This window comes from Abramis brama (assembly GCF_963993115.1).
Source record: "Abramis brama genome assembly, chromosome: 15".
NCBI lineage: Eukaryota > Metazoa > Chordata > Actinopteri > Cypriniformes > Leuciscidae > Abramis > Abramis brama.
In genome coordinates, this window is record NC_139977.1 from 20427585 (window position 1) to 20442867 (window position 15283).

General features: G+C 35.9%; 2 protein-coding genes across 5 annotated transcripts; both read left to right on the plus strand.

Annotated features, from left to right (window-relative positions):
• Positions 1-10: 10 nt before the first annotated feature.
• On the plus strand, positions 11-5760 carry slc35f2 (solute carrier family 35 member F2). The gene is made up of 9 exons (XM_084137044.1): positions 11-155; positions 968-1100; positions 1333-1505; positions 2665-2792; positions 2880-3039; positions 3251-3407; positions 4459-4511; positions 4619-4773; positions 5043-5760. Exons 2-9 carry the CDS (start codon positions 985-987, stop codon positions 5271-5273), a joined length of 1173 nt encoding a protein of 390 aa, XP_083993170.1. The 5' UTR covers positions 11-155; positions 968-984; the 3' UTR covers positions 5274-5760.
• Positions 5761-6564: 804 nt separating this feature from the next.
• On the plus strand, positions 6565-15283 carry elmod1 (ELMO/CED-12 domain containing 1). Of its 4 annotated transcripts, XM_084137045.1 has the most exons (13): positions 6649-6739; positions 7159-7232; positions 7909-7990; positions 8562-8707; positions 8842-8870; positions 9417-9514; positions 9600-9729; positions 9910-10043; positions 10920-10988; positions 11365-11388; positions 11678-11728; positions 12255-12388; positions 13103-15283. In XM_084137045.1, exons 3-13 carry the CDS (start codon positions 7929-7931, stop codon positions 13276-13278), a joined length of 1053 nt encoding a protein of 350 aa, XP_083993171.1. In that variant the 5' UTR covers positions 6649-6739; positions 7159-7232; positions 7909-7928; the 3' UTR covers positions 13279-15283. The 4 variants fall into 4 exon arrangements, with proteins under 4 accessions (XP_083993173.1, XP_083993174.1, XP_083993171.1 ...); XM_084137047.1 differs by lacking the exon at positions 7909-7990 and having other exon boundaries at positions 6565-6739; XM_084137046.1 differs by lacking the exon at positions 11365-11388.

Genomic DNA, 15283 nt, shown 5'->3' on the forward strand with positions numbered 1-15283 from the left:
AGCTCCAATTGGCTGTTTGGGAAAATAGGCGGGGCCTTAAGTTGACCGAGCGCATTTATGATTTCTCGCCTTCATGGAAAGATGATGATTTTGTGGTTGTTGGGTTTTATCTGATTATTCGTCAACTTCATACATGGCGGATCAGTTATAGTCAGGTACTTAACAGACCCTTGGTTTTATTCTTTTACTTGCAAACACGTGCCGTTGTGTTTTTGTAGCGTAGCTAATAGCATGGCTAACTCTGAAGAAGGTAACGTAGTGAGACTGTTTGCTTTGCGCTATCAAGCTACAAAGCTTCTAGAAAGACTAAAATGCAAACGAATTAAATTTTTTTTCTATGAATGAGTTCACCCTATTTTGATTTCGGTGGTCAAGTCAAGAAATAGTTTGGTCTATTCAAAATTTGTCTAAAATGCCTGACAGGTCGCCACGTGCTCTGAGTATTGCCGCATTACAACCATCACAGCTTCAGATGTTCCGCATTTGTGGCCGATGCGCTAGTCTGCATATGTAAACAACAGAGCTATTCAGTCAAACTTTAGCCCATTTTATAATCTTTTTCGGCTTATGCTGATGTTTTGATTGGGTCTTTATGTAAAATTAATTAAAAGTGAATTGTAATTGCTACATGTTAATCTTTAGTGTTTTCAATTATATATATTTTGTTAAGAGGCTGTTATGTCTTGATCTAGTGTAGGTTTTATAGTATATTGTACACTTTTATTTAATTACTTCACGTTGGCGAGTATTAAAAAGGCTAATTTCCTTTCAATTTTTGTTTTATGACCTGCAAGTTAAACAAGGAAAGCTTCTTTTGATTAAAGAGGCCTACTTGAGGTCAGCATTATTGGATATAAATTCCTGAAGAGATTAAGATTATTTTCTCAACTAATAACTAGATGTTATCCAACATCAAAGTCTGTGACTAACATTAAAGTTCTTCATACGCTTTCTCTGAATTTTCTAGGCGTCTATGCGAAAAATATGGATCGTGAAGCGGGGGAGGACCCGTTTACGTATGGAAGCTTGGGAAATCTCAGCCGCTGGAGGAAATTCCTTTGTGGTCCACTGAATCTCACGCTCAAAGATGTGTTTACATGGTATGATTTCTCTTTTATGGTTTGAAAATGTTTTTAAGTGGCAGTGCTCGATGGTGTTTTAAGCCCCCAATGGCTCCTTAGAGGCAGCTAACCCTACCCTCAACCTTAAACCTACCCATCCCCTCTATGCCTGGAAGGCGCCGTTGGGGGCATAAAACACCAAACACCAAGTGGCAGTCGTCTGCATATTCATGGTAATTCTTTCATAGTAACTTGAGAATTGTGTTTACAGGCAGCTCTTCAAAACTATTGTAATGGGTCAGGCCCTGTCCATGCTGATATGTGGGACGGCAGTTACATGTCAGTATCTGGCAGATGCTGGGGTAGAGACGCCAATGCTGCAAAGCTTTCTCAATTACGCCTTGCTGTTGCTCACCTATACTTTAGTCTTAGCCTTCAGGAGAGGTACGCTGCAGCACACCTTCCCTGCATCGAATCACTCACTCACTGCTTTTGTCAGATGTTTAGAAGGGCAGAATAATGTTGCCATGACCATATTTACCATAGCATTGCACCAGACTTTAAATAAACGTATTTAAGGATTCACGCCTGTATGGCCGATCTTGTGGATTAATGCTGCCTCCACGTGCTATCGAATACACCGTAAATATAAGTTTCCTAGTTAAAAATTGGACATGAACACCCTCAATGGGACGCTAATTATCACTTCGGCTGTAACTCTTTCCATTGATGGGAATTTCCAGCTTTCTGTGTTTTCACTGGGGGGTGCTATGACACATCTTCTGAAAGACTACAGAATTTCCAGATCAAAACACAGGCGAAGAAGAAGCATGAACAAACGATAGCATATGTAAAATAACACGATCATCAACATTAAACGGCATATAAATCAAAACTGCCTAATGTTACTGAATGAAATGTCGACCCAGGACGAGCTATAGGACTGTGCAAGCATTATGCGTGTTGATGTACTCGTTCGACTCCATCTATGTTTTGATCATCGTACTGAATCCGATCCAGATGTTGTCTTTGAGCAAAAAGCTGAGAAAATCATGTTTTTGTCAAAGTTGCTTTTTTTGGAAACTTACCCACACTAAAATGTTGCTAAAAAAATGCATGAAGCTAGAATAAAATGTTTTTTTTGTTTAAAAACAGAGAGACTTTATTGCATGTTCAGATATTGATACAACAAAATATTTTGGGGGCCATGAAAATTGTGAAAATGATAAATGCCTGCGGTGGCTGGCAACTTAAAAAAAAAAAAAAACTCTGGCAGGGAAAGAGTTAATACAATTTTTCCAATAAATGTGAACGAATAAACCCGGTGTCCTCCATGACTCCTGTTCTTTTCAACAACAAAGCTCCTGAATGTGACAAGTTCGTAATCATAACTTCAGAAGTAGGACGTTTCTGATAGCACGTGAAGGCAGCATAAAAGTCTTTAAATTATTTATTGAGTCTTCTCAACATCCAAAATTAAAATGTACTACTCATAAAAACCTCATGTAGTTTTCCTCCAGCAATGCAAGTTAGTACAGAAGATATGCTATAAATATTCTTCAGTTCACAGCTTGGATTAATCCTTTTTTCCCCCATAATTTAGGTGAAAGTAATATTGTTCAAATTCTAAAAACAAAATGGTGGAAGTATTTTCTGATGGCTCTGACGGATGTGCAAGCCAACTACGCTGTTGTAAAGGCATACCAGTTCACTACACTTACAAGTATACAGGTAAGAATACATTCTTCGTACACACACACACACTTTCTTCTTTGGAGTGTTTGTCAAATATAATATAATATCTGTTATGTGTTGCAGCTGCTGGACTGTTTTGTTATCCCGGTTCTGATGGTGCTCTCGTGGATCTTCTTGAAGACTCGCTACAGACCTTTGCATTTTGTAGCTGTGGCCGTGTGCTTGTTTGGGGTCGGGGCGATGGTGGGAGCAGATCTGCTGGCGGGGAGAGACCAAGGCTCAAGTACGTACTGTACTTTATACTGGGAGGGGGTGTAATCATCTTGACTATGCTTTATTACTACTGTTACAAAAGATAGGATTATATGAAATGAGGACAACTAAGTGAAGAAGATGCATGAAGAATTTACCATAGACTGTAGTTTGAAATCTTGCACCAAAATAGTTGATCTGTGTCTCTCTTTCTTGTGCTTTTTCTGTGTCTGTCACTGCAGGTAGTCATGTGTTGTTGGGGGATGGACTAGTGTTGATTAGTGCTGCTCTGTATGCAGTGTCTAACGTCTGTCAGGAATACACTGTGAAAAACCTGAGCAGGGTGGAGTTCTTGGGCATGATGGGGCTCTTTGGGACCCTCATCAGCGGCGTGCAGATGTAAGTTTTATGTCCACCTCCTCATTTTCAAAGTGAATGGCCGCATCATGAGAAGTTCTCGCTTTTGAAAAAGAGAAGCAATATGTACACTACCGTGCAAAAGTTTGGGGTCAGTACAATTGACAGAAGGACATTTTATAATGTTATAAAAGATTTCTATCTCAAATAAATGCTGTTCTTATTAAAGTGACCCTATTACATTATTTTTAAGGTTCCTAATTTAGTTTTGAATCCAAGGTCAAAAATTGACATGCAACAAAGGTAAAAAAATAAATAAATCATAATGTACATTGCACATCACCTCATTTCTCAAAGAGTCTGAAAACGGTTTGTCCGAAGACTCCTTTCTGAGAGCCTACTCTGCTCTGATTGGTCAGATGGCCCAGCCTGTTGTGATTGGTCTACTGCTTACAGCATGTGCCAGAAACAAAACGCCTATTACCAAATTTGAATTTCAGCTCCGGAGGCTTTCCTCTGCGCTTGATACACTGTGATATGAACGATGGCGTTGGTTTCCGGTATCAATTCCAGCGCAAGTCCTCATCATTGGATATGCAGCACTGAAAACGACGTTTTCTCTGCATGTCTACAACACAAACCAAACTCTTCCAGTCAAAGTAGATGTTGTTTGCATGCAGCCAATGAAGACCATAGGCTGGTATTTTGCAAATGTTACATTTTAGAATATATTAGTGTTTCCACAAGAATTTTAAGCAGCAGCAACTGTTGATGATAATTGAAAAGAAACATTGATAATGATAAGAAATGTTTCTTGAGGGCCAAATCAATATATTAGAATGATTTTTTTTTTTTTTTTTAAGGATCATGTGACACTGAAGACTGGAGTAATGATGCTGAAAATTCAGCTTTGTTATCTATTCTAATAGAAAACAGTAATTTTAAAGTGTGATTTTTCTCAAAAACAAATCAGTAAGATTTGTTTTTGAGAAAAATCACACTTTAAAATTCAGTAAGACCCCAAACTTTGAAACATTATTGTAAATCATTAGCCCTAGTTCTTTTTAGGTGAACTGTGCTTTTTATTTTAAAGGGCTATACTTGAATCCAAAGCTATACCTGTCATCAGCTGGAACTGGAGAATATGTGCGTAACTATATGTAAAATTTTACTTTTTTTTCTTTCTTTTTTTTTTTTGACATTGGCTTGAAGATAATGATCTAGTTAGTTAACTAAATATTTGTATTCTGTAGGCCTGCTCTTTGTTGCGTATACTCTGTGCATGTATGGGCTGTACAGTTTCATGCCTGTCATTGTGAAGATGACCAGCGCCACTGCTGTAAACCTCTCGCTGCTGACTGCTGACCTCTTCAGCCTCTTCTGTGGCATTTTCCTTTTTCACTACAAGGTGAGTAGAAAGAACACATTTTCTGAAAATCAATAAAAGTGCCAGAAAAACAAAAGAAAAAAAAAGATTAAAACATTTCCAATATCTTCGTCTCAGTCCTCATGCTGAAATGATAATTGGCCATGGGTGTTGACATTTTGAGTGTTTGCACCGATTCTTGATATTTCTGTGGATACTATTTTTAAGTTTTAAAACTTTTAATGAAGTAGTTTTAGCTTTTAGAGGTTGCTTGATCACACAGATTTTTTTTTCTTCTTCTTTCTTCACAGTTCACAGGCCTGTATATCGTGTCTTTTGTGGTGATCACACTGGGTTTCATCATGTTCAACGTCGTACCGACCTACACTGGCGATCAGTCGTATGCCACTAATGACGAGGTGTATCATCTTGCTCCATCTGCTGATGTCCAACAAGAGGGAGCCGTAGATCGGCTGCTGAAGGAAGGGTCCGATCTGGATCGGACAATCACAAAGCACATTACAATGGGCACTATTCCCTGACATAAAGCTCTACAGTGTAAAGTAATGGATTTCACAGATTGTCTTTAGAAGAGTTTGTATTTTTTGCCAAAGGCAGTGTTTAATTTGTATTTATGGATTTTAAGTCCACTTCAGTGTGCCTTCAGTCTGTATTTTTATATACTCCAATTTTCATATAAATGTTATTTAAATCTGCTCAGATTGAAGTTCAGACATTCAAACAAGAAAAACACATTTCAGAAAATAATACACTATGATTTGTACAGTACTACCTTCCAGTATTACTACTTGTATTGACATTCTTTATCTTTGTATAATTCTTGATTTAATACCTTTTTTTACTTGCGTTACAAAGTTATGAAACTGTAGATCGAAAAATAACTTTTCATATTCAACTTGTTAAATTTATTATTAGTATTGAACGTTTTTATGTATGTTTATATTTTATGTATTATATGCACATTTCGAGTTATTATTTATGACAATTAAAGTGGTTTTATGTTTCATAGTTAATCAGTAATAGTGGTGTTTGTCAAATGTGCTAAGTTGGCTTTACATTATAAAGATTTTGGCTTATCCTGGACGATTCACCAGACTCTCAGCCAACCCAGGGACTGCCTTAGAAAGTTAGTAATAGTTATAAAACTGTATGAATATACAGTAATAAAAAAAAGTAACACTTCACAATAAGTTCCCATTAGTTATTGTTAGTCAATGCATTAACTAGCGATTTAATAACAGTTCATTGTTGCTGTTCATGTTAGCTCAGATCCATTAAATAATGAACAGATAATTTTTTTGTCAAAATTAAATTAATGAAATGCTTTATAGATTTATTTTTCATTGTTGGTTCATGTTAATGTAAACAACTGGAACTGTATTGTAAAGTTTTACCAAAAAAAGTATAGGTTTGTAGACCAAGTTTTATTGTTGGTCCTGCTGGAGCAGTGGTTCTCAACTTGTTTTTATTTATTTTTTGGTCTGTTGTCTGAATATTTGAAGGCCCCCCTATATGAAAGCAGACAGCTATATTGTTTGCAAGATATTATTGGTATTTCTACTGGGATTATGACAAAGCTGCTTGTTTATACTCTTTTTATTAACAGAAACTGGGAGTATTGATATATTAAATTAATTTTGTGATTCCAGAAGTTTCAAGAAATGTATGTTAGAATAAAATGTTAATTTAAAGTTTACCGAGGAATATCCCATACCCTGGTTCAAGAAGAGCAAGATCATACCATTCAATTCTAAATGATGGAACAACAGTTAATTAAATCTATAATAATTTCAAGTATTCTTCGATTTCAAGAGTTCGAGTGACAGCAAGGTCTGCTGGGTTCTTTCCGGCACAGCAGCGCTGCATTGCGATGCTCTGAAGAGCCCGCCCTCCCTCATTCACATGCTCATCATGGAGGAATAACAGGTACCTGCCTTGCAGAGAGAGGAGGACAGGCATATTCCTATTCCCAGCGACATCTTGAAACGTATGTTCCTGACATTTATTTATCTTTTATCACATACTCAGATCTATTATTTGATACTCAGTTTTCACATGACCATGTGTGGTGTAGAATAGAGAACAGAGCAGAATAACACCTAATGCAAAATTAAAGAGCTAGGCTCGACGGTAAATGAGTCCATTTCGTGTTATATAACCTGTGATATTTGACTTTATTATAAACGACTCATGTATGATGAAATAACGCATCAGACATTATGTGAAAGTGGATTATGTAGATCGTATGTTGGTTGTAGGAGCAGTTACCCACGGCAGCGTCTTAATCCGCCTAACGCCACACTGACGACCTTAAGACATTATTGCTATTTGTATCCACGTTTAATGCAATACAACAATTAAATAAAGATACATTGTATTATTTATTTTGAATTGTGTTTCGTGCAGGCGGTCAGACCATCCGCGAATGTGAGTTATACAGTTGTAGCAAAGCAGACAATCACGATGAAGCATTTTCTAAGGTAAGTACGTATTACTGCTTAATAGTGACAAGCTTATTATTGCTTTGAAGCTGAAATGTCATTGCTTTTATTTTCCATAAAAAAAAAAAATCACAGATAGGTTTCATATTGTATGCATAGTTGTATGGCCCAATTGTGTCATGGATGTGGAAACAAAAATAGAAATTAAATTATTAATTATTCTTATCAGATTATAAGAATACATTTATATTGCATGCACTATTGCTTATGGCCCAATTATGTCATAGATGTGGAAACATATATTTTATATTTATACATATTATTATATATATCATAAAGATCAAATATGCCGCCACCCCCATGACACACAAACACACACACCAGTCAGAGGCCTTTTCATACTAACATTCTTTGTCAGCAATAGCTCTTAAAATGTAAATGACTGATAAATACCTTTTAATTAACCAATCCTTGGGGAGTTGTCCTCTGGCTTTCAGTTTTAAGTGCTTTCTTATCAGCCACTTCTCTTAATTATATTGTTTACAATAAATGATGTTGACAGGCATTAAACCCAGTAGAGGTTGCTCCTAGTGAATGTAGTTTTGTATTTCGCCTAGACCTTCGGAGGTAGAGACCAGACTACTGCTTATTACCTTCAAGACACGTCACTCCTGTTCAACAGCTTTCACAATAACACCTTTTTTACAAAACGCAGGTTTGACTTGAATTCATTGCATGCCGATGGGGAGGCGAGTCTATCCTGTGAGCAGTAACTCTCAGCAACCGGACTCAAACAGGTTTATTCCTAGTCTAGTGTGTTTCTCTGTAGTGAAATAGACTGCAATTAGATTAGATATATTAGATTAATATAATACGAATGGATGAATTCAACCATGCATTGATTCAAAAACAGATACAGTAGTTAGTTAGACATGTCATGAAATCCTTAGGTGAATACATACTGCTTGATACATGCAGGACATGAAACCTGTTTAAAGAATATTACTTTCACAATTATATTTCACTTTCACCACACACATCTTTGGAGAACTGTGACCCATTTTATCATCATGGCCCACATCTCTCTCTCAAAACACAGATATGCTTTTTACAAAGGGAATTAGGCCTAGCTTTTGTAGACAAGAGAAAAATAATGTGCATTTCTCTTTGAATAGCTCGAGGAGTGTTCATGGGAAACACTCATCTGAAGGTTAAGCAGTTCAGTTTTATTGTACTCAAATAATGAGCTTTCACAATACCCCAGTGAGTACGCTTTATTCTGGGACAGAATACGCAAGTGTATTAGGCCTAACAGTTCTGGATTTGTGTCGCTTTATTCAGGCCTCTTTATTTCTTTGAATCTTCTAGGGTGCTGACCCAGTTGCTGGTGTTCCTTTACTGTAAGTGTTTGTGGCGGGGCCTGAAGTTTGTCATCAGGAAGGTGACAGGACGATGTGAGCTTCAACGCATCTGTTACAATAACAAACCTGGTGCTCGAAGGACGCTCAAGATCGGTAAATACCATCAGTACTAAATACTATTTAGTGGTACATCTACAGTAAAATACACTATATCATTCTGTTTTGACCATCCTGGATGTATGTGGGGACATTTTTTATATTATTTTATGTTTCCTTTCATTTCACAGAATCCTCACTCAAATGTTCCAAACATGAGGTGAGTCATGAGGTTGTTGGTTTATGAAGTACGAATACTTTATATATTGTATCTATTTTATTGTAACATTTAATACTATTATAAAATGGAAGGTATTTTGTAATTGTATGTAATACAATAAGCAATGTTATTTTAGTATTATTTAAATAGAATTATTGTATTTATCAATATGTTTTATTTATTTTTATATTTTCATTTTTCATTTTAATTTTAAATTAAGTTTTAGGGATTTTAATGTGCTTTTGTCGTTTTTTATTTATTTATATTTCTGTTTAGTTTTAATCTATTTTTTATTTAAGTTTATTTTTTAAAAAAAAAATTTTAGTACTTCAAAATTTCTAAGTTGTCATCTATTATTGATATTTATTTCAGCTTTATTTCAATTAACGTAAATTATTTGTATTACTTAGTTTAGTTAACAATATCAACACTGTTTATAAGCCCGTCTCAAACTACAAGGCTGCACAATTTTTAACATAATATGCCATTTTTTGTGTATTAGCTAATAACTGAATAATCTTCCTTTCTATTACTCTATCTCCATAGCTTTTGCAGTCTGCCATCAGCGTTCACCCAGATTCTGTTGAGAAAACTATCGATGATATTATGTCCCTGAAAAAGATCAACCTCGACACTAACCCACAGTAAGGACTCCGTGATTTGCTGATAGTGTGTTCATCTACTAAGTTCTTACTTTTTGAACACACATACTGTATTGTCTTCTTCCAGGCTTGGCATCTCTCTTCAAGCTTGCCTCCTCCAGATTACGGGTTACCGAAACCTAGTAGTGGAGGTGGAGAAGCTGCGTAGAGAGCCGTACGACTGTGAAAACCCAGCACATGAGGAGATGCTCATGAAGGTATTAGTGGTTGCTAGTCTGAGAAGGTATTAGTGGTTGCTAGTCTATGACTGAGAAATATTATAGGCAATTATAATTCAGAATTTAACAGAGCTTCAATAGCTACTGTACAAATTTAACATCTATAATGTAATAGTCTTTAATAGTGACATTTTTCTCAAACATATTTTTTCTCACCAGCTGTGGAAGGAACTCCGTCCTGATTCTCCTCTCTCTGGACGCATCTCCAAGCAATGGTGTGAGATTGGTTTCCAAGGAAACGACCCCAAGACTGATTTCAGGGGCATGGGTCTCTTGGGCTTGCACAACCTACTGTGAGTAGCCTGGTAGAATCTGCTGAGGTGAAATCAGCACAAAACATTAGATCTTTATACTACTTTAAACATATGTGCTTAAGTGAAATGTAGTTATTTAGATCATACCAGATATTAACCCTGTTCCAAAACATAGTGAGCCTTGCTGTCTACTTACTAAATAGGCAGCTACCTTTTAAAGCAGCATCCTAACCATCATGTAACCTCATTAAAGACCAATTTGGAATGCTCTGCATAGGCATTCACAACTAAAATAGCAATAGATTTTGCCGTTAGCATTGCTAAGCTAACACCATACTCTAATAAACATTAAATACATAACATACATTGAGTAAAATAAGTTTTTGAATGACACTGAACTAATTTTGACGTTAGCATGTTGCTAAGCTAACAACACAATACTCGAATAAGCATTAAATGCATAACATACATTGAGTAAAATAAGTTTTTGAATGACACTGAACTAGTTTGCAATATACATTAAATGCAATAAACATTAAATGCATAACACACATTGAGTAAAATATGTTTTTGAAAGACACTGAACTAGTTTTTATCAGCTAGCAATAGATTTTGATGCTAACAGGTTGCTAATTAAGCTAAAAAAGATATTAAAAATATATTTTTTGAACTACACTTAACTAGTTTTTCTCACTACTTTGTATTATAGAATTAAATAATTTTACATTATTGCATTTGCTATCTTAGATTTTTTTTCACTGATCTTGTTGCAAAGCATTTTCTCAAAATAACAAGGTATCTTAGTGGGTATCTTAGCATAATTAAGTTGCCTAGCTTTTGGAACACTATATAGGTAGCTCACTAGGTTTTCGAACAGAACAATTCAATGGCTGATTTTCCCTCTTTTATTCGCAGATATTTTGCAGAGCATGATAAAGCCACCGCTCTCCAAGTTCTCCATGACTCCTTGCAGCCCAAACACAGGTCAGATCCCTCAGATAGTCCTCTTGAGTGGTACACTCTACTGTATATACTTAGTTATGGTACATTTGTTATATCCAAAAAAGCACCCTAAATCCGATTGATGGGCTTTAAGACACATTTAAGCTTTAAATGCACATGAGCAAACCCCCAACATCAGGATCTTCAGTTAGGGTGTAGTTCCCCAGAAGCCTCTTATCAGTGTATTGCTTTTTACTGTGTGTGCATACCGTGTTTATGTTAACAGGTGATTTTTTCATGCTGTGTAATCAATCAAACCTTCAGCATGCTCCTTCACCATCATGCACATCATGCACCCACACATTCCTTTTTTTCCTGTTCCTGCTTCTTTTTTTATTCCCATCACTGTCATACGCAGGAACCTTTCCAAAGAGGAAGCCAGGTACTCCATTTTTTCTCTCTCAGTAAGAAATTCATTTGATTATTTTGCCTCATACTAATGGCTGTATTTTGTTGTTGTTTTAATCTCGAAACGCCTTACCTCACCTCACTCTAAACACAAGGCATTATGCTTCATTGTAACGTTGGTTAGTAGCTGTGAATGCTTTCTCTTTTCTCCAGTCTCACATGTGTAATTGTCGTTGTTGATGTAGTTGACTGCATTATATTAGCTGTTTAAAGACTATTAGCACAGGATTGAGTGGACACTAATATTTTGGTTCTTCACACAGCAAGATGAGCAAAGCTGAGTGGGACAAGAAAAAATTTGACAAAGCGATTGGGTGAGTTCAGAATATTTCAGACTATTTCACACAAATTTAAGGTACTAGAACATAAACTTTGTGCTTTGTGTTTTCACTTGGGTCAGTAAGCAACCAAATTACCTTTGCAACCTCACAGCAACATCCTAAACAACATCCAACATCCTTTTTTCTTCTTTTTTTTCTTCTTCACTACATTCAATTGTAGAATGGTGCTGCCTAACATGAACAGTGAACACCAGTTCTTACATCTGTGAATGTTAAAAATAATTCTGCTGTGTGTACAGTAGTTATTAGTAGTTGAGTCCCTGAACACTGCTTGTGTGGCAGCACTGATGCTTTGTTTGAGGATTTCAGGATGCATTAGCTCTGATGTGTAGCATGGAGTCTGTTAAATCACTGTGCAGCTGACATGTGCACACAGAAACATGAAATCACACAGGCAAACACTGGCAGTGTCTTAACATTTTATATAATGTCTATTTACACTAAACAAGGATTTCTTTTACATTGTGTTTTGTGCTGACCCAAATCTTTTGTGGTGCAGATATTCCTTTGCCATAGTTGGCATTAACATCACAGACCTGGCATATTCCCTGCTGGTGAGCGGGGCTCTGAAAACTCATCTGTACAATGTGGCACCAGAGATGCCAAGTCTAGTGAACTTCCAACAGACCTTCTGTGAGTGTTATCATAATGTTGCCATTGTTCTCGTTGTGAAAACAACTCTTGAAGTAAAATTAAATATACATTTTAAATGATATACATAATTTATGGCCATTAAATTATACAATTATTACATTTGATGTAAATTATCCAAGTAAAATTCTTAGAAATAACAAAATAAAAATGTTTACATTTACATTTAATCATTTAGCATGATATAAATTATATATCATATATATTATTTATCATTCATTAAATTACATAAAATGAAATGCCCTAATAATAATGTAAATTAAAACATGATATATATATATATATATAAGCAGTCACATCAAAATGACTCTGGGAGTTTTAGTGAGCGATCTGCTTGGTGAAATTAAAGGAAGATCTTGTCTGTGACCAGAGTTTACCGAGCATGACTGATGATCCAAAAATAAGCTGACTATTAAAAAGAACAGCTGAACATCAGTTCACAAATAAAATTGTTACTGCCTTTAGTTATTATTTTGGAATAAATGTAAAAATGCTTAACTTTTATACTTAGTTTGAATAAACAAATACATTGTTACTCAAAAAAAAAAATTTCAAAAAAAATTGTATTTGGTTTCTTTTAGTTATTTTTTTATTTTATTTTTGACAACATTAAGTGTAGGTATAACTGGGACATGAATTTACATTTGATTTATATAAAAAAAACCCTGTATATTTATCATTTCTTGTGTTTCTTAGGTTATCTGATGCAGGAGTTCCACAGGTTCTGGATCGAGGAGGACCCGTGCGACATCATGGAGTTCAATCGCGTGCGCACCAAGTTCTACAAGCGCGTCCTGAAGCAGCTGAAGAACCCTGACATGGCACTGTGTCCTCACTTCACGGCCTCTGACCTTCACCTGGTCAACCTGTAGCTTCTCATTCATCTCAATTCTTGTGACACTTCACCTTCTCATCCTTAAAGCCCATGTCTCATTACTGCCAACTGCTTAGCCGGTCTTCTTCTCACACATTCTCTCACCAATGTCTCCTTCAGCCCATCTAACCAGAAGCAACTGAAGATCACCAGCACTGCTGAAGACCATGTTGATTGTATGTGCGCATGGCAACAGTGCACCTCCTTAGCTTTCACAATGATTGTGATATTAACAGCTACTGTATGCTGAAGTCTTGATCAGCATCTGAATGTGGGTCGGAGGGAGATCTCTCCCGATTGGACGGGGCTCCCTATCCACCAGTAGGTCGAGCTGTTGGTACATAATAGGTAAGACAGTGAGCTTCAGGCATGCAAGAGTTTCTATCCACATCCACCGCAGAAGGCTGCACTGATACCAGGCACACTTAGAAACAGGTGGCCCTTGTTTGTATACAGTATCATATACTTTTTCAGCTGTTATATGACGGATAATCTTTCTTTACTTATTGTGAATCTGTTAAACTTTAACAGTTAAAGGAATATTCAAGGTTCAGTACAAATTCAGCTCAATTAACAGCACTTATGGTATAATGTTGATTACCACAAAATAATATTAACTTGTCTCCGCTTTTCTTTAAAAAAGCTAAAGACACTTTTCAGAAAGTTCACACTTTTTTTAACAGTTGTTAAATACGCAAAACACAGGTCAGTGGAACGGAAAAAAGTGCAAAGTGCAAGTGTCCGTCTAGCATGTGTTTGAAAAACAATGGAAAAGTAGCGCAGTGGAATGGAAAAGCGCGTTCTGTGTGAACGGCCTCTTACAATGGAAGTGAATGGGGCCAATTTGTAAACAATAAAATACTCAGTATTCAGTTTCAATAGTGTAGCCACAAGATGTAAACAATATACACGTTAACATGATTTTAGTGTGAAAAAAACACGTACTATTCTTTTCTGTGTAAAGTTATTTCCAATTTTATAACATGACAACCCTAAAACAACTGTTAATGCAATGATTTAAATAGCTTGACAATGCAGAAAATACATTTTAACAGAAGAATAGATGCTTTTATAATATTGTTAGCTTACATTTTTTTAAAGAAAAGAAAACATAGGGAAGAGTCAACATTATTTTTTGTGGTAATCAATAGATGCTATCAATTAACTAACTTGCATTGATCCTGGAATAATCCATTAAATGGAAATGATTTCTGCTTGCTGCATTAACAGATAATCATAAGTTCATAAGCTTTGTCATCATGTCATATTCTGAATTCTTCTATCAAATACTTACATAGCCTACTATATGTTGCCAAGAAGCGGAGCTTAAAATCGAATATTTACTTGCCAAATATGGTAGGATAATGTGTGTTTTGTGAATGTTATCATGCAGAGCACATGATTGTTTTACAAATGTATTAGTGTTGATGTAAAAAATGTGGAATGTTCCATTTTTCTGTTCTAGCACCAAAGCAATAAGTGACGTTTTGAACAGTTAGTAGAACAGTCTTGTTTTCTTTTGCACAAGTGGTGCCTCTATTGTGTTACCAAGACACTCATTAGAATAATTCATGTACAATTCTAAAGTTTAGCCCTAAGTGTGAGTATTCCAGGCTTTTTTTTGTTGTTGTTCTCTTCTGCATTTCTTTTTACAGTTGTGTCACATCACAAGTGCATGATTCTCTTTTAAGTTTGTCCATTCACACGATGGACGGTCACAGGGTTTCCATGATGATTTAGTTTTTGCCTGCAAAATAATTGTGTTATCAGAATGTCACTTAATTTTAATGTCGTTGCGATGAATGTCTATGCTACTGGCAGTGTTAAGCAGCTTCTTTTTAATAGCTATTGGTTGAATTGTGTTTCCACTTGATTTTTAATGTGTACAGAGTGTCATATATTTCCCATTGCAGCACTTTTACAGATAAAGCACTTGCTGTACATAAAGCGTACAAAGTGAAAAACATTATTAAAGCTCTTCATTATGCATGGCTGAATATGTA

Coding starts and splice junctions, on each gene's coding strand:
- elmod1 (XM_084137045.1), top strand. CDS start 7,929: ATGCCGATGGGGAGGCGAGTCTATCCTGTGAGCAGTAACTCTCAGCAA. Junction 8,708..8,841: donor TCGAAGGACGCTCAAGATCG/GTAAATACCATC, acceptor TTCATTTCACAG/AATCCTCACTCAAATGTTCC. Junction 9,515..9,599: donor AACCTCGACACTAACCCACA/GTAAGGACTCCG, acceptor GTCTTCTTCCAG/GCTTGGCATCTCTCTTCAAG.
- slc35f2 (XM_084137044.1), top strand. CDS start 985: ATGGATCGTGAAGCGGGGGAGGACCCGTTTACGTATGGAAGCTTGGGA. Junction 1,506..2,664: donor AGTCTTAGCCTTCAGGAGAG/GTACGCTGCAGC, acceptor CCCATAATTTAG/GTGAAAGTAATATTGTTCAA. Junction 3,040..3,250: donor GGGGAGAGACCAAGGCTCAA/GTACGTACTGTA, acceptor CTGTCACTGCAG/GTAGTCATGTGTTGTTGGGG.